At 36.0% G+C, this 19,474-nt stretch overlaps 1 protein-coding gene across 1 annotated transcript; it reads right to left on the reverse strand.

Annotated features, from left to right (window-relative positions):
• Positions 1 to 84: 84 nt before the first annotated feature.
• LOC129255622 (uncharacterized) lies at positions 85 to 18,837 on the reverse strand. Its single transcript, XM_064106086.1, has 10 exons — positions 18,597 to 18,837; positions 18,060 to 18,291; positions 13,642 to 13,823; positions 7,976 to 8,026; positions 6,711 to 6,776; positions 6,160 to 6,243; positions 4,781 to 5,380; positions 3,880 to 3,980; positions 2,612 to 2,843; positions 85 to 1,556 (listed from the first exon to the last, which is right to left on the reverse strand). Exons 1-10 carry the CDS (start codon positions 18,835 to 18,837, stop codon positions 1,459 to 1,461), a joined length of 1,887 nt encoding a protein of 628 aa, XP_063962156.1. The 3' UTR covers positions 85 to 1,458.
• Between the last annotated feature and the right edge of the window lie 637 nt (positions 18,838 to 19,474).

Below are 19,474 nucleotides of genomic sequence, written 5' to 3' on the forward strand. Positions count from 1 at the left end.
TACTTGTTTGTAAAATAGCAAGAAATGTAATTTTGGCAAGTCACTTGTTTATACACTGTAACAGACACACAAAAGATACACAATTGAATTGATATGCTTACAGGTAGTAGCTCAGCCTCTTTAACAGAAATGTATGAGACCACAACACATGTTCACAGCCTTGTACACGAACTAGATGTGGCTGATATAACCTAAATCCCAGGTAAATGGGCAAGTCTGCCATCCACTGTTAAAACTTAAGATGCAAAATGCACACACAAAAAAAAAAAATACAACTGATGAGTTTGATGAGTCAGTGATCTACACTGCCTGTTATCACACAATAAAAATGGTCACAAGGACTACTATGTAATGTAAATGACTGAAAGATGGTGAATGTAACACACACAAAACTATCATGGCTACTAAAGCCAACCTAAAAATGATTTAAGCCATTGACTGTGCTTTTTAATTATAACCAGGTACAGGGAAACCTTGTAATAAATAACGAGGTCAGAAATAGCAAGATACCCGACATAGCGAGACCTGTGATATGAGAGAATTTCAGTATTGGTCCAAAGTGGCTCATTCTAATGAGGTTCCCCTGTACCAGATTTTATAGACAGCACTTTAAACCCATCAAGAACAATGATCCACAGATATGTGGCTTTTGCTCAATATCTATTAACCCACATTTGCAAATATTGCCTGTTCACAAGAAATGAAAGAATATTACTTTGCTGGTATTCACGTTTTTTTAAGACAGTTGATGTTAGAACTTTCTAAATGCTTCAAAATACTAACATGCAAATCTTCAACTTGACATGTTGTAAAATAAAGTAAATGAAGAATTCATGCTTATATCCAAAGTATAGTTTTGGTAAATGGCAAAAAAAAAAAAAAATCATTTCCCACAGGTAAGGTATTTACAGTTACATGTTCCGTAATAATTTAAACATTACATTTTGTCACTATAAACAATTTTCAGTGGGTTAGATATGGTTCTTAATTGTCTGGGATGATGTAGAATACTTTTCTTTGTGTACGATTGACAAAAAAGGTAATATAACTGACCAAAATTATACTTGGGCTTTAACCTGTCGGGACAATTCCCCCAAAATATGTGGTTTTGTTCAACATCTAAAGCTCATCAGTACCACAATTAGAAGTTTCTCAAGATTATATTACAAGAAAAGAAAAAAATCACTTCATATCTATTTTCTTGTTGTGATTATACCTGACGTCAAATAATGGAAGAAATTTTAAAATGTAATCAAACACCAGAAAGTAAATATAATATCAAATAATCATCATATCGGTAAATCAATATTTTTATTCATTTTAAAAACATTATGACTGCTTTCTTAATAAGCATATACATTATAATAATTTAATAATGCACATGTAAATCAAAATTTTGTTATGTCAGGGTTGAAGCAAAATCATGCAAAAAATCCGTCGTTGAAAAGTTAATTGTCATCAAATGCTTCCTGTTGTTCGTCTTGCGGTGCTACATTTCTGGTTGATAGCCCTTGTTAATTTCTCCCCCCTCAAGTGAAGTTTATTGATAGCAAACACTGTTAAGGAAAAAACATATTTATTCAAGAATAATACATTTTGAAGAAGACTAAATCACTGCGCATTTTAATTTGATGGTAATGTACATGATTTATGTTAACATAACACAATTCTCTGGACAATGAATTAGTTTCTGTACGTCTCAATCACTTCCTCAAAAATTGTGTACAATAGTTTCTATGTACAACTAAGTAATTTTGTTGGTTCCAAGTGTAAAAATTTCTTTTGATCTTTTTATTTTGGCAATCATGATATTAAAAAAATTTCACGCAATTTAGTAATTTTTTCCAATTTTTTTTTCCATACATCCAGACTGACAAAATACAGGCCACTCCCATGATAACAAAGTCCTTGGGACTGGCGTTTTTCTTTCGAAATTTTGTTATAACCAGATGTAAGTGTATTGGTACATTAGTGTTGTTCTTTTCTTACTAACACCCACCCGAAATATCTGAAAATTTCATATGCAACACCTATTGCATTACATTTTCATTCAACCTAAATTTGTTCAAGCTCTGTCGGCAGACTCAGATACAGGGAAAAGATTTTTTTTTTTTTTTTTTTTTTGGGGGGGGGGGGAATCATAGACTTCATCAAGTTATGTATCATGGATATAATGTACATACAGTGCACCCTCGTTATAAAGAACACTAATATTAACAAAATTTCATTATAAAATAGTAAAATCTCTGGTCCCATATCTTGAATTTCCTTTGTATTTTGTTTTTGCAATGCTGATATAAAGCAATTTGATTAAAGGGCAATTCCATAAAATGTGTACGTCCAACCCCCCCCCCCTATATGTGAGACCTTCCGGAAATGATTTCTTTGATTTCTTGTTCTTAAAGGGTTATAATGCTCTTAAATTATCATGGCTTGAGCAGTTTGTGGAAGTGAAGCATTAAAGAATGGAGAAAAATGGGGGGTCGGACATACAAAAGTTGATTATCTTATGGAATTGCCCTGTAAAGAACAAATTTCATGGGTCCCGAGGACTTTTTTATATCAAGAGTGCACTGTATACATTTCAATGAGCATACACTTCAAAACTTACACGTCAGGCCTTCCATGATGTCTGGGTAATTTGACATCATCGATGACGAGTTTTCTTTTCCCAGTTGGGATGGTTGGAAGAAGCCATCCAACATCTTTTTAAAAGTGTATGATGGCTCCTTCCCTTTGCACTTGGCCAGGAGATTTGTCAGCCAAGCTCGTCTCACAGCCAGCCTCGACTGTTCCAGCCTTTCATACAGTGGTTGGACCTCAGCATTTACATCTAGTATCATCTACAGGGTAAAAAGTGATGGTCAAAAAGTTTCAGAATTTCATCCACTTCAAAACTAATATAAGCTGTCCATGCAAAATTGCAAATTGGTAACTAAAGTATTCTTTAACTCCGCTGTTTATAGGAAGTGCAATGGGATATGGTGACATGTTTAAATGTGATGAAGAAAGCAGACATGTTTAACAGCAATGAAGTGAGCACAGCATTGAGCAATGAAATAAGTACAGTCACTCTCGTTATAAAGAAGTCCTCCGTACCCATGAAATTTGTTCTTTATAATAAAATTTCTTTATATCAGTGTTGCAAAAACAATAAACTACAAAGGAAATCCAAGATATGGGGCCAGAGATTTCACATCTTTATAATGAAATTTTGTTATATCAGTGTTCTTTATAACGAGAGTGCATGGTACAAGGAGATTAAAAAACCTTTATTAACAAATGAAGTCCAGAAATGAAGTTGAAATTATAAAAATGGTGCTGCACAACTTCCAAATATCAAAGGCACTGTATAGCTACATTACATGGGTAATAACATAATTTACAGCATAATGTGAGCTGTATACAGTGACTGTCAATGTAACACATATACATGTACAAGCAAATCCCATTGACATTTTACAACAAATTCAGGACCCACATATTTGATTTGCTATCGCTGATTGCTCGTTTCAAAAGAACATAAAAAATATTTTGAAAATATATGAATATTACACAACACAAAAAAATAGATTTCTTGCACTGCTGCAGTAATGTTTTAATGGTTTTGTAAACATACCTACAGTCAACTCTGCATATGTAGAATAATCGCCCAAGTCGAAGGTCTTTACTGGGTCCCATTCCTTTATTTTCTACTGTTTTTGACCCCTTATAAGTCAAATTTTGTGTAAGTCGAAGAATTTTCTTCTGTCCCAAGAAATTTGACTTAGGCAGAGTTGACTGTATATCAAAATAATGGTTGGAAGTTCCTTGTGATTAGACAGTAAGCAATTGCAACCAGCATTGAGTGTTGCATGTATAAGTAACGTTACCACTCACGTAAGTACAGAGATCCACTTTCATGCCTTTGACTGGTGTGTACCTCGCAGGTAGTAGGCTGTCAGCATCATTCGCAGCACTTGCAGAATGTTTCAAATTATCTGTCGAATAAACAAGAAGTGATAATTGTCAGTATGTACAACTACATTGTATCTCATTGAAACATACATACATGATGAGTATTGTAATGACGATGGCACTGAAACTTAGCAAAACTTTTACTGGCTGGAAAGTAGCAAAACAAGTGTCCCAGCTTAGGTGCATATCCAGGAATTTTCAAAGTCAAAGAAAGAAACTAAGGGACCTGCAAAATCACCTTGTCATAGAAGGGTTTTCTTCTACCTGCCACCTTTATACCAGAGTTCCACTCTACATGTATAGACAGACATATCTATACATAGAGGGACTTTACTAAATTATTTCTGCACCCAGAGAAGATGTTTGAAATTAAGGTACCCTGACAGATGCCAGGTTTGAACAGCTTCCAGAATCGATTGTAAAAACCAAAGAACCTGAACTTCCCACCCACAGGGGATCATTTCTGACAAGTTTGGGATTAATCTAATCATGCTTTTAAAGAACATGAAAATGTGAAAAAAAGGTTTACGCACAGATAAACAACAAACAAAAAGCGATTTTAGTAGCCCATTTGAGCCCTCGACTTGGGTGAGCAAATAAAACTTACAAATGAAAGTTACAAATTAAGGCTTTTTTATGAGAGGGAGAGAGCAAATCGTACCGTACCATGAATTACCAGTGTTTAAAAAGAATCCCAAGAGGCCGGGTCCAAAGCCATCCCCCAAAAGTATTCATTTTATTGCATTCTAAAATCAAGTCATCCTCTATACTAGAGATATACAATCTCAGAAGAACTGAATTAATAGCTAGAATATCAACTGACCTCTTTCTGCTACCAATGATTGATACTTCTTTTGAAGGGATTCATAGTCTCGCTGCAGTTGTTGATGCTGTAGCTTGAGGGCAGACATCTGTTCTTCCTTAAAAACACACTCACCACATCCATCCAGGTACGCCAAATAGCTAAATTCATTTGGCGGGTGCTGTGGTGTGTCCGGCATTTGATGTGGGGAGTAGTGTACTGGCAAATGATCCTGTATCGGGTGTTGGAGACTGTGGTGCACAGGTTCCAGTTGTCCTGTGTGGTCCTGTGGTGTTGGATGTGTGTGTTGTCTAGCTGGCAGTGGCTGTGGTTGTGTTGCTTGGTATTGCTGATGTATCTGGTGGTGCTGATGTTGCTCTGGTTGTCGGGTCTCTTGAATTGGTTGCAGCGGTACTGTTTTCCGTTGATTTGATGGTTTTGCATGATTTTCGGTTGAAATTGACTGATTGTCGGTTGAAATTGGCTGATTTTCAGCATCCTGTGTTTTTTTAGCCTGCTGTTTTTTTATGATGCCTCCATTGGCAAACAGAGTTTCAGCTTGTGCTTGGGCTGACGCGACCTTCGTTTTAGCCTCTTGTAACTTTCTTTTCTTGGCTTCTGCTGTAAGATAACAAACACATATTGACTCAAAATGTGAACAGCATTAATTATACAGGAAAATATTGTCTCGATTGTTGAAATATTTCACTTGTCTCCTAAAGCATGAAAATATCAACCAAAAATAAACTTCCTTGAAGCTTATAGAATGATTGTCTTAAAGATTGATTCGAGGATTTGCAAGTCCATCACTCTCCTTCATTATCAATACCAAATGGTAGTTTAGTACCTACAAATGGTGTGTTGAAAGTTTGAGATCCACACCTCACGAATTTATGAGAAAAACAAATAAAGATATGCTACCAGAATATTGTTCTTTTCGCAAGTTTAAGTTTTGCTCAAATTGCGGATCATGGTACGCATGACCAGCGGAGTACACTGATCTGTGAAACGGCTAAATTCGGCACAACCTTCAGCTAACGGCTGATCGGACAATTCTGGAACTAATGGAACAGCACATGCAAGTTAACGTCACCGTGTAATTAAGGTTCTGTGACAGGTGTTTATTTATACTATTCTTCACATTGTGAACAATTTGCGCTAATTTCATTAATTTTGCCGTCTTCTGGTGTGCAAATCCTGTACACTGTCTTTACGCTTGATTGAAGGAGGAAATTGATTTTCAAAGGAATAGGACATTTAGGTAAATGACATCCTGCACTCAAAGAGTTACTAATAGAGATCCAACAATGTGAATTCAGTATTACTGGTATGTCAGTAACACTTAAGTCCCCCCCCCCCACCCCCCACCCAAAAAATAAGACTGGTTCATATTACTTTACCTGCTGCACTCTTAGTATCGGTAGCCACTTTCATCGTACCAGGCTTGCTTTTCTTTTCTGCTCTCCCAGATTTTGCGTTTGGATCTGATCAAGTGAAAGAAAAAAATACACAACTGAAAAACTACTGGAAACAAAATGAAATAAACACGACTCAGAGGGAAAAAAACAACATATTCTTGACAATCAGGGAGAACGATTTAGAATATGAAATATAAGAGAGCCCCTATAAAATGCCATGGAGTTTAATCCAACAGAGTTCTGAAATGTACCTAAATAGGAAAAGTAGCCCCCGTTAAGAAAATTTTTAATTTAAACAGAATCAGTTTTAGTATCGGTAACAGTGAGGAATCATACCTGCTAAGTGCCAACCCTGAAACCTCAAAAATAGGGACAAAATGGGGTAAATTTTTTTTTTGGAAAATTGGGGCATTCTTCAATATCCTATACATTACTAGAAAAAAAAATATGCAAAAATAGGGACTGTCCCTGGAAAATAGGGAAAGTTGGCAGGTGTGATGAAATATAGTACTGGGTTTATGATTTCAATTCACCTGTTGCTGTCTTGCCTCCTGGTTCAGAAGACTTTCTGGTTTTCCCACTCTGGTCTGCAGTTTGATCTGTGAAGAGCACACAAAAGTGATACCAAGTCTTCATTTTATCTCTACCAATCCCCCCCCCCCATTTTTTCCACTCATTTCCACCCTTTCCCCGCTAACATATTTTAAAATAATAGATAGTACAAGATTTGGTGTCGTTTGGCCAAAACAACATCAATTCTCATGTGCCACATGATCCAGGCAACCGTTCAGCACTAGTTGTTACTGAAAATATGGCAGACATGTGGTTTGCAGGCAAGTTGCAGTGTTGCACTTGCACAAAGGGTGCTGTGCTAGTAAGCATGCCCATCATGTAGAATGTACATGTAATATCAAATGTCCCAGTTGCATAATGTTAGTATCTACAAAGCAAACCATTCTGATGTTAATATTACTTGATGGTGAAATACATGTAACTACAAAAAGTCAAAGGTACACCACAAATTCAGATTTCAGACTTTATTGTCCAATAAAATGGAAAATCAAACATTCCACAATCTTAACTTTGATTCAAGTAGTCATGAGGGTTGATCACTGGCATTTAGTGTCTACATATACATGCTACATGTAATCAGCATAAGAAATAACCCCCTGGCGACGAGTGATTTAGCCCCTGGCAAAGCCTAAATTGCCCCCTAAAATCCCAGAAACCCCATTCTTTGGGGCGACCATTTCTTTCAGAATCACCCTCAGATTTGCTTTAAAAATATTACACATAATTTTTTTTTTTTAATGGCATTAAAACAAAACTGAATTAAATGCATTCACTGATGAAGCAAAACATCGGCAACCTTTCATTGCATTTGTCAAGTTCTGATGTGCAACGAAAAAGTAGTCCCAGGGGTAGAAAAAAAGCCCCCCAAAATTCAAAAATAGTCCCCAGGCTCTAATAAAAATTGTCCTTAAAAAACAAAAAATAATTCCTTACCTGCATGCAATCATCACTCATAAGAGAAAAATAGCAGCAGTTGTCTGTCTTCAAATTCTCACTTCCCTCTTGTTAGCGTAATAAAAAATTCATATGGAAGAAATTATTATAAACAGAAATCTTTTAACCCGATGGAGGCGAAGTAAGAGTTAACTCTTGTACACGTAGGGGTCTATATAAGGGGTCTATATAAGCTTCACCTACTCAATTATGAAAATCAATTCAGTTTTAAAAATCAATGCATATCTGCTTAAGGATTATGTTTCTGATGCAATTTGTGTTTGTGACCTACCCATGTTTGACTTTGTTGGCCTTGGTCTCGAAAGGGCACTTGACACTTTCGCTGTAAAGGAAATAAAAAGATATATGGAGTAATTACCTGGGGATGATTAACGTACAGCTAAAATTAATAATAATAATAAAAATCAATTTTAAGATCAATATCTATCCTAAGAGCAATATTGCTTTCACTATTAAACTGGTTCACTAAGGTAATTGGGATTGATTTCAGCCTCTAAATTGATTTTAAGGGTTGGGAGTGATCCGTATCACTTCTAACGATCACAAATGGCCACTTCACTGCATGCCCGCCCGCGGCTATGCTGTGCCTGCTTGCTATCGATGCGTGTGCGCACAATTGATGCAATGGCTAGGTAGCGCGCGCCAGGTAGAGAATTAGGTCGGGTGACTAAGGGGCGGTGACTGAAATTTGACGTTGATTGGTTGGTTAAGTGCACTTGTAAATATTCATTTGTGCTCATATATATTCATGATAAAATCACTAAAAGCGATTTAGTGATTCAGAAAAGTTGAATTAATTTTAAGCTGGGATTGACATCAATCCCAGTAACTGATTTTTGGGACCATATTGATCCCAGTTAGTAAATCACCCTGGGTTTCCAAAGAAATCTGAAAACCAAATTTCATGATTTAGGACTACAATATGACAGTTTCTATGGCATTAACAGAGCTGCCAACTTAGCATTTCAGGATTATAAAACGTGAAAATCAGAGTTTTGCTAATAAGAAATCATTTGTACCTCCATGTTCAATGGAAGAGTCGGATGAACAAATTGTAGGCCTTTGCACCGTTTTCCTCCCTTCTGGACAATGCAATTCATGAACACTGCTTAAAATACTTTAGACTAGACACATTCTGGAAAAAGAGGCCTTTATAAATTTTAAGAAGCATTTTGGGGTAAAAGTTGGGAACTGGACTATTTCACACAATTCATATATGCTGAATCTGATAAGATCGGTTCCCAAGCTAATTTCTCATGTTTTGACCACCTAATTTGCATAAACAAAATGGCTGCCAAATTGACAATTCAGAATATTATTTCGACAATGTTCTTTAATCATATTCGCTTTCACAGACATGAATACTGCAAAATCCTGCATACGCACGTGTACCTTTCGGGAAAACTTGTTATTTTTGTTTGCGGCTAATTAATTATGCAAATTTATGCATATTTTGGATCATTATGCTATAATTTGATAATTTCAGCTCAAATGTTTATATTTTTGGTACAAATAGCATTTAAATCATTATAAATAATTGTACGGCCCTTAGAATATGATATCACAGTGAATAATAATGTATTTTATTGTTTTTGAATTTCTTATGTATTTCTTTGTATTTTGTACCTTTTGTTTTGTACATGTTTTGTTATGGGATCTGTCAAAATTATTGATTATCAATGGCAGAAAATAATAATCTTCAATGATTTAATTATGTAATCACTTTTTTAAATTTTTTATTCGCATATATCCATGGGCATAAACAGATGCACCCACTCCCACACCCACATCTGCATACAAAGGTAAACTCCTGCACGGAGGGCTTTCCCATTTAAAAGCACACTGGTGGAGATCCAACGAATTTCATGAACCTATCTGTATTCAAGCGAATGTCACTATTAATTGCTAAAATTTTTATTATAAAATGGTATCTTGAATTATGATATCAATCAATTTATTCATATTCACAATTTTAGATGATGAATTATTAAATTTGAATCATAACAGTACTGTAATTCTCAACTCCAAGTAGTCAATCAGTTGCATTTAATATCCTTTGGAGTAGTTATGTTCCTGACCAACAGAATCTGATCACTCATACATGTATATATATTTAGTGTTTTTCTTCAGCAAAATGAAGTGAAAACAGTCTGCTGAAAATGAGATGTCCTGTGTTTCTCTCCATTACGCTTGTCAAATTGTCCCAATTTTGAAAAAATAATCAGAACTGAACCCACATATAATTCATCTAATTTTTTATTTTGCCTACCAATTAGACCGTTTTCCGTGTTTTAAAAGCCAGACTGTGATGTTCTAAAGTTCCACAACGAATAAGTCACTGGATATCATTTTAATAACAATTTTTTTATCATTGGACTTCATTAACGGATTACATGTGTATCTCCATAATATATTTTTTCCAATGCAGTTCTGCACCTAACCTATCTAGGATTGCCGCTTCATCTAACTTAGAGGCATCCAGCTTCCCCCAGCTTGATATACACCTTTACCTTCGGCGGCGGGTGTTGAATGATCAATGTCAGTTATCATCGATTAGGTGTTCCATTGGATGGCTTGATTGATAGGGCAGCATCATATTATAAAAGTCATCTCTAATTGTTGAAATCAAACCAATTTAGTACAAGTATTCTGCGGAGGCAGTTCGTATCGAAGTCATCGTGTTTGTGTTCATGAGATACGTCCGATTCTCATGTCACAAATCCATAAACAAAACCTAAATTTTTGTCTTGAGAGAGAATCTGCTGTCTAACCAGTTGTTGTTCCAGGTGTTAAAATGCTCGAAGTGCACCTTTTCAATACCACAGTGAATTGCCTAATGTCTTCTAGGCCGTTTATCGAACTTCTAATATTCACACATCTTCATATCTTCATAAGATAGACTATTTCAAATTGATAACGAAGATATATTTCAGAGGATGGTGGGTTCCTGGCATGTTTGGCGTTCATGCAGGTGATTATTAATCCACTTCTTTTGATCGGTATTAAACCCAACAGCATCCAATAGCTTACCCAGCTCTGATAGGCTGCATGCGAGTCTGAGATATCACCATCAAAGTCTAGGTCGAGAATTTCTTCGATTGTAGAGCCAGGATTTCTCTTTCTATGAGGAAAGCAGTTGCCTAAGTTATGTTTGACTTGTTAACCGGTTTTGATACCTGAACATGTCATTCTTCTTGGGAGACTGACAGTCTGTTTTGGAATCGATGATTCTGCACTCCAATGGCAGGTTTCCTCTTACCTTGCCAATAGAGCTGTATGAAGCTGTATTCATCACTGGCATGCAGTCTCCTGTGACTACCCTTTGATATGGAGTTCCTTGGGAGTATGTCCTTGTCCCTTGTTCTTCAAACTGTACATCACTCCTCTTGGCTCTATAATGTGGCAACATGGTCTTGGTATACACTTCTATGCTGATGACATCCAGCTTTATACCTCACTTTTGATCTAAAAGTTAAAGATACAGAGGTTCGTGCAGCTGCTGCTGTTGTTGGTGCTGCCATTGAGGATTCGATGTTGGATGAAGGTCAACTTCCTGGAGCTTAACAGTAAAAAGCGAAGTATCTTGTTTTGTCATCTCCATATATGCGTAATTATTATGACTACAACTCCAGTATTAATAGGTGAGGAAGCTACATATCTTAGTATGCAAGGCTAGATATCTTGGCGTAGTCTTTGATATAACAATGAGCATGAAGAAACACACATCACATGTCTGCCAATCTACATATTTACCTCCTCCACAGAATTGCTGAGATCAGACATTGTCTTACATGCGGTGGTGCGGAAAATATCATCCATGACCGGATAACCTCTAGACCGGATTTCTGCAACTGTCTCCATGTTGGTTTACCTTCAACAGGCATTTCTAGCACTTTTAACCATAGGACACACTGTGAAAATTAGTTCTGCATTGGGCAGGGACTGGGCTGGAAACCTTGTTTTCCCCATGTTTTTACCATGGAGTTAATCTATGTTTAGCCGCATGTTTTTTTATCATTTCCTCTTCTGTATTCAGTATCGTTCGTCAAAGAATCTTCCTAGGCAAGGACTGGATAGAAGCTGTGGTTTTCAGTTATCACTTTGATGGTTGACTTGGGGAAAATGTATCGTTGCCAAATAAATAAATAAATAAATCAGTAATGACCAAAAAAATTAGTAAGCGATCCAGTAATACAGACCCTTTGCATTTATTACAAATTGTTCTTTGGTTAACTGCCATGGTTGCAGTTCTGATGGAGCTGAATCAAAGATATAATTTTGCTACAAGGATGTACTGCTACTTATATCCGATTAATAAATTGCACTGCGTAAATCATACGTTAAATTGATTATTAGATCTGTTATAAAAAACTAAATAACTTAAATTTCAAGAAATTTAAGTTCAGCATGATTACAGGTTTTCCAACTTCTAACTCTTCTTTTCTTACGGGTTCATTGAATTTGGTAATTGATTATAGGATCAGCATCAATGTTTTCATATTGGGCATGTCTAATATACCTTGCAAGTACATGTATATTACTTTCTATATACAGGTGTGGGTGTGTGAGCATGTGTGTGTATTTGTTCCTGAGTACAATTAACAGTTGTGGCAAAGAAGTTTATCAAATGATTCTATCATTGAAGCTTAAAATTTGTCTGCCATTGATATTATTTTTTAAAGATCTCATATCAAACATATACAAAGCAAATGGCAGAAAATACAAGAACACAAAAGAAATATCAAAGAACAATAAAATACATATAAAATTGACCGAGTATTATATATTTAAGGGCCAAACAATTATCACAATGATACAAATGCTATTTGTACCCAAAATAATAAACATTTTAAGTGTAATTATCAAATTATAGCATAATATTGCAAAATATGCATAAATTTGCATAAATAATTAGCTGGAAACAGAAATAACAAATTTTCCCGAATGGTACATGTTCAGTATGCAGGATTTTGCAGTATCCATATCGGTGAAAGCGATTCTTATAAAAGAATAGTGTAGAAATAAGATTATAAATTATCAATTTGGCAGCCATTTTTTTAATGCAAATTAGGTGGTCAAAACATGAAAAATTGGCTTGGGAACCGGTCTTAACAGATTCAGCACATTCAAATTATGTGAAATAGACCGGTTCCCAACTTTTACCCCAAAATGCTCCTTGAACTCAAGTTCTCCCCATATTGGTCTTGTCTACTTCTTGAAAGTTTGCCTTCTGTTTTTCTGGAAAAGTTGATTTTGAAACCTAGCAATTCAGTCCGCTGTGTTGATAGATGCTGCACAGCGCGAGAGCAGCTCACAGGCGAACATTGATCACACTTAATTCATTGCGGACCACAGACTAGACCAGCAGGACAACACAGACGGGCAGTACTGTGCATGGTACCCCCGTGGGTGAATGCATGCTGCACGTGCAACGCACACGCTACACAGTGGTTACGTTTTTGTGCATTTTGTCTGTGCATACTGCACTAATATGTATAATCATAAGATATAATCAGACTTTCAAAATCCCATATTTTGCAAGACATATGCATAATTCCGCATTCTTGTTTCATTTCTCAATAAAATACAGAAAATTGTACTGGTTGGATTCTCTGCATTTATCGCCAACTGCATACGATTTGTCAACTTTTAAACAAGTTTTAATTAAATTTGGTCCTCTATAAGAATATGTACCCTGTAAATAATCTGTTATGACATTAAAAGGAGTCATCAAAAAAAAAAAAAAAAAAAAAAAAAAAGCATTATCTTCATTCTGACTTTTCCACCCCCCCCAAAAAAAAAATCTGACATTTCCATGACTTCCCACGACAACTTTTTTTTTCAATGATTTCGATGACTGTGGGACCCAGAATTGGTTCTTAAATTACGACTATGAAATAACTTTGTGTGTACCTAAACTGAAAAATACCTGCATACCTGTAGGTGCTCCAGCTAATGACCTAGGTTTGGGAATGGCTTCTTCAGCGTCTAGTGTTGCCAGACTGGCGTTGCTGGCATCCTTGGGTGGTGGCTTGTTAACAGGATCCTTCCCGATTCTCCTCTTCTTATGCGACACTTCCGTCCCTCCTTTCTTGCCCCTCTGCATTTTTGGCACTTTTCAAAATATTGAATTGACAATGGAATATTTGAATATTCTTTACTTTCAAATGAGAATTATTTGTGAATGCAATAAGACCGGTTTACCAAGCTATTCAAATTTATGGATGTTTCTTTCTGGAGGACCTAGCAACCAGGTATTCCACCAACCTGTTATTAATAAATGGACTACAATACTAGGAATCCAATTTGCATGCATTACATGTTGCTATGTCGGGCAAACCATGGGCAAGCTTTCAGGTTGTCAAGAACAACCTTTTTCTTAAAAAGCATGCATAAAATTTTAATATGTTAGTAACAGTCAGACCGCAGCTCGCGCGATAATGAGCATATTCACGGAAATTTATTCAGCGGCCCTCTAGCGGTCTCCGAAGGAAAACGTGCGATCAATTTGGCTTGATTTTCCCACTGAATTGGAGGGGCTGAAGTTATAGCTCTGTACTGGTCGCTAACTTCAGTTTACGTCGAAACGAATTGTGGTAAGTTATTCTCAAGACCTTCATCTACAGTTTGGTATATAATTTTCCATATTTCGACATTTTCAACCTACCATTTTTACCTCTTTAATTGATGCTTATTTTAGTAATATTTTAACTGTGATTTTGTAGTCGGAATTTCACTTTTGGTTCCTGACTTTGCTACATAACCAAATTGTTTCGATCAGGATTTTTTAGAAAGAAGAAAAGTCACTGTTCAAAATATGTCAGAACCAACTTGACGCAAACTCACCTTATATTTTTATTTTAGAGAAAATGATACCCTAAAAATCGAGAAATTTACGTTTTACCCGGAAGTAACCTTCCCGTTCACTCCATGATGGCGCGAAATAACGCCAAAATTACGTTCGTTGCGGGTTGGTAGAATTTCGCCTTTGGTCCCATACGTTGAAACTTCTGTAATGATGGCAGATGGCTCGCATTATATGTGTCTGTGGACGGTGGACTTGTTTTTTTTAAATTAAGACTTAATATAAACGAAGCTTAATAAGTAGATCCCTTCTAAAGTTTTATTCAATGATTATCAGGTTTCCGAATTCCATCAAGTTTTTATTATAGATTGAGATATTTCTTGATTTATGTTGAAAATTGTTAACCTTTTTTCTTAATTAGTCGAAGTTGAGCCCCATGATGATTTTTGCCCCAGCCCAGCCCAGGCTGCGGTTAAGAATTAAATGATGATTAGCTCAGACAGTCTACTCTAGAGACTATAAACAGTTTAAAGTCAAACTAAAAAGTCTGGTACTACCGTATTTATAAACCATTTTGTTCAAATAAAAAAATTGTGGCTGTCACAGACAGTACTTAGACTTAACTTAGTTAGTCTCTTAATTGACGTACATGTAACATAATTCATACTTTGAATGGTTATTTAGTAATTTAGACTATTTCTCTCTTTTTTTGTCTCTTCTACACACAGATCTGCATACTTGCTGACTCTGGTCTCTGCTTGCTACTTCATTCTGGGAGAGTCCATCAGACTATGATTTCGACAAAGCCCTTATTTCGTTTGCAAATTTTGGACTGATACAACAGAAAATTTATCTTTATCGATATTGGAAACAAAAAAATTAGAGCACAGTTTTGGGGAGGACTAAGAATACTGACTTGGACAGGAATACAGCTTGACAAAAATAAAAATTCACAATTCAAAACCAAAGAACATTTTTTATGTTACTATATAGTGCATTGCAAGAAACTTTCTACTCAATCACACATTCCAAAATTAAGGGTAAGTCCTTTGATCAAACACAAACATGTAGTTGATTTGCAATTGAAATTGAACATAAGTTTCTTGCAATGCCCCATAATCATATTTTGTTCTCAAGCAACTCTGTTATATGTTATCTAATGTGCTGAAGGTTAAGTGCCATGTATGTTCACAATTTTTTTTTTCGAAGGTATAATATATTTGTCCTTTTGAACGGTATTTGAATGTGGTTACGCCTTGTTTTTGTTTTCCACAGTAATTATTGCATATATGAACAGAAGTGAAATATTTGTTGTGAAGCACTGTATGAATGTTGTGTGATCATGGAGCTATGGTGTGATGGTATTATAATTAATTCATCATTTTTGTTATAAGACTGTAAACCTGGTGGATGTGAGGGAGTGGCCTGGATGAAAGGATAGTGAGCATGTGTCCAATTACGGATTTGCATATGTTTAGACAATTTTGTTCGTGGATAAATATTAATGTGCATTCCCTATTCCAAGCAAAGAGTAAAGGAGAAGTCCACCCCACCAAAAAATTAATTTGAATTTAAAGAAAAATAAAGTATTGCAGAAAATTTCATAAAAACTATGATTCAAAATTAAAAAAATTACTATTTTGACATTGAGAAATTTGCCTAATTTTATAAAACAATTATATGCTCATCTTGGTCAATGTGCAAATTACAGAACCGATTATGTCACAAGCACTCTAAATTCTTGTGTATTTTTTTGTTTGATACATGTACATGACATGTATATTTTATTTTAATTTTCATTAACAAATTTTGAGAGGGATTTTAATTCCTCCATTAACATTCGTAGTTTCCATAAATGTAACCTATTGTGATTCGAGGAAGATTTTTTAGATCAAATTTGCTAAAATTTATGTAATAAAAATGCAACAAAAATTTAAAAAGTAATGTGATGTAAGTGACATAATCAACTCTATTTGCATACCATTGTTTTGTGTATATAACTGTTTTGTGTTAAAAAAGGGAAATTTCTGGATTTATTCAAATAATTTTTTGTTGATGTGCACTTGACCTTTAACTCACTTCCCTTCCCACCCCTGCCCAAATAAGTGTAATCAAGAACTTGAAAATCAAAAGCAGTGATTAAGAAGAAGAAAGAATTAATCATAGAGCTATTAATAGCTCCATGATTTAATAAATACAGGCCTAAATAGAACTTCACATGAAAGTAAAAAGAGAATAAAGCTGGGGAGGAACGATGAAGGAATATGATTTAAAGAAAAAGCATAAACATATACCCATCACCCCCCCCCCCCAAAAAAAAAAAAAAAAAAAAAAAACAGTCCGGCGGGTTCGAACCAGGGTCCTTGCACACGCCAAAACAATGCGCTTACGCAATTCGCCATCGATCTCTTCCATACTACTTCCGGGTTTTTTAAGCTATATAAAATGTTGCAAGTCTGTGCGCCGCTGTTGACCAATCAGAACGCGTCGGCAATTCTACTGCAATTCCAATCATTTTGCGATGGACATTGCCGTGGTTTTTTGTGGTTCCTGACTTTGCTACATCATGAAATTTCATAATTCTTTTTCAGTCGTAAAGAAGAATGTCTACGCTTTATATTGATTATAATATCAATTTGACGCAAGTGTAATTTCGGTGCAAAAATGCGCTCTGTTTATTCACATATATTTCTTGAAAAAAATCATTTTTTCTAAGCTAAATATCGGTCTTCAAAATACATTAAATGTGCATTTTATTTAGCTGATCAGAAATTTCAAAGTTTTATCTATAAAATAAGACCAATTTTGTGAGGAATAAACGATTCTAAGAGCAAAAAACACCGATCGGAAAGTTCGTCTTCACAGCTCATTACGTATGCATAACCACGGACGGCTATGCATACCGCTGAATAAAATAGAGCACTTTCGGACGGGCTGCGGACTGACTGTAAACCGGTCTATTTATGGTGAACCATCCCTTAGATATTTGATGTGACATGTCAGATTGTACACATATTATAAAAGTAAATGGAAACATTGTTAAATATCATCTACCTACGATCCAGTAATTTACAAGTAATTTCCAAGACACATCAATATCAACAAAGCACATGCAAGTCTACTCGGTTAAACAACAACCAAACCTCACCAACAGAGGTTCTCATTTTATATCAAAGCACTAGGGTCATTGGATAGTGGTCTTGCTTGTTGCTATGTACATGCATGAGATATACATAAATGCCGGAGTAATCAGTGTAAAAAGGGTTTAAAATATAGACTGTTTTATAGCAGATATTGTAACTACGTAAATATTTAAGCTTTACTCTGTGGTTATAAAAGTTTGAGTTGGAATGCCTAAAGGAGTTCTACAAAAAAAAAGAAAGAAAAAAAAAAGAGATTTCACTCCTCTAAAACAAATGCTGATAATTATTACATCAGGCAGTTGTGAATTTCACTGTCACTTTTAATGCCTTCCACTAAAAATTATCCTCAATTACATATGACCGAATATTCAAATATTCGATCTGTCTTATCAGATTCGCAAATTGTTTTGGGCTTACTCTTTGACTGGACGGTGTCAAGCTCCTCGGAACTAGACGAGTGCTCATCAGCATCAGAGCTCCAATTATGGTTGCTATCATCGTTGTCATCTTCAGCTAACCGCATTGGCCTAGCACGTACACGCTTTGGTCGCTGTGCATCCTTTTGAGGAGCATCTGATGAAGACGAGGCATCAAGGCGTTCTTTTAGAAGGGACTGGCCAACCTCATAGTCAGTTATTGCTAAGAAGCAAATCTTAAAAGAAACAAAGAAATTTGCACACAGGCATTTTAAATTTTAGAAAAATGCTGTAACAAACAGTGGCGGAGTTGGGGGGAGGCACATCTGTCCCGTGTCCCCCACTTTTTGAAAGAAAAATAAACATTGTGCCCCCTCTTTTTTCAAGAAAGTGTGCCTCCCCACTTTAAAACTGACAACCCTTTTTTTTTTTGCTTGCTTGTCAGAAAACTTTCGGAGATTTGTGTGCCCCCCACCTTCACAAAATCCTGGATCAGCCCCTGGTAAAAGAGATATAAAACAAAAGTACCTTGGTGTATTACAACAGCAACCTTGAGCCATTCAGAAATATTGGAACTTGGGGGCTTCGCACAGGTTTCCTTGAGACGAGTGTACTCTGGTGCCTTGACTGTCCCATTTACTGGGAACCAGGCGCGTTGGCAGTCTTCCCCATGCCTCTTTCGAACCCAGCGAAACGGGATCACGTCATATTTTCCATCTCGCAGGTACTTGACAAGCGTCCAGCTCTTGTCAGGATTACAGTCTGCCATATCTGCCGTAAAGGATATTAACAAAAAAAATAAATAGAAAATTACCAAACACAGCCCCGCAAAATGTATGCCTCCGCCACTGCCAGATTGGAAATTTGCAGCCTATTCCTGTTGATTATTTCTGTTCTTGCCAGGAAACAATTCGTTTTCATGTTTCCTTGCATTCTGTGACCTTGAACATTGACTATATTAACCCAAAATTTAATCAGATCATTGTTCCTCCCATATGCGTACTTGAACCAATTCTGAAGTCAATACATGTACGTCAATCGGGTCTGAAGTAACGGCAGAGAACAAGCCATTCTTTTATGTATTTTATTGAATGCTGTGACCTTGAACTTTGACCTACAAACCCCAAATCTAATCAGTTCATTGCCCCTCTCACATGCATACATGGGCCAAGTTAGAAGATGATCCGTCGATCGGTTCTCAAGTTATCGCGAGAACGAAAACAGGACGGGAGGGGGCGTGGATCGCTCGATCGCGACAAAAATGTGCACGCTGTTAGAGAATGACGTAATCTACAATGCTGCAAAGTTAAATTTCACTAAATCATATTTTATTTCATATGAATTAATCATGCTAATTTATGCATAAAATTAGAATTTAGCTATAACTTGTTAACCCATTCGTGACA

The sequence above is a fragment of the Lytechinus pictus genome, chromosome 10, assembly GCF_037042905.1.
Source record: "Lytechinus pictus isolate F3 Inbred chromosome 10, Lp3.0, whole genome shotgun sequence".
Lineage (NCBI taxonomy): Eukaryota > Metazoa > Echinodermata > Echinoidea > Temnopleuroida > Toxopneustidae > Lytechinus > Lytechinus pictus.

Coding starts and splice junctions, on each gene's coding strand:
- LOC129255622 (XM_064106086.1), bottom strand. CDS start 18,837: ATGGCAGACTGTAATCCTGACAAGAGCTGGACGCTTGTCAAGTACCTG. Junction 13,824..18,059: donor CAGTCAAAGAGTAAGCCCAA/AACAATTTGCGA, acceptor TTCAATATTTTG/AAAAGTGCCAAAAATGCAGA. Junction 8,027..13,641: donor ATTAGCTGGAGCACCTACAG/GTATGCAGGTAT, acceptor TTTCCTTTACAG/CGAAAGTGTCAAGTGCCCTT.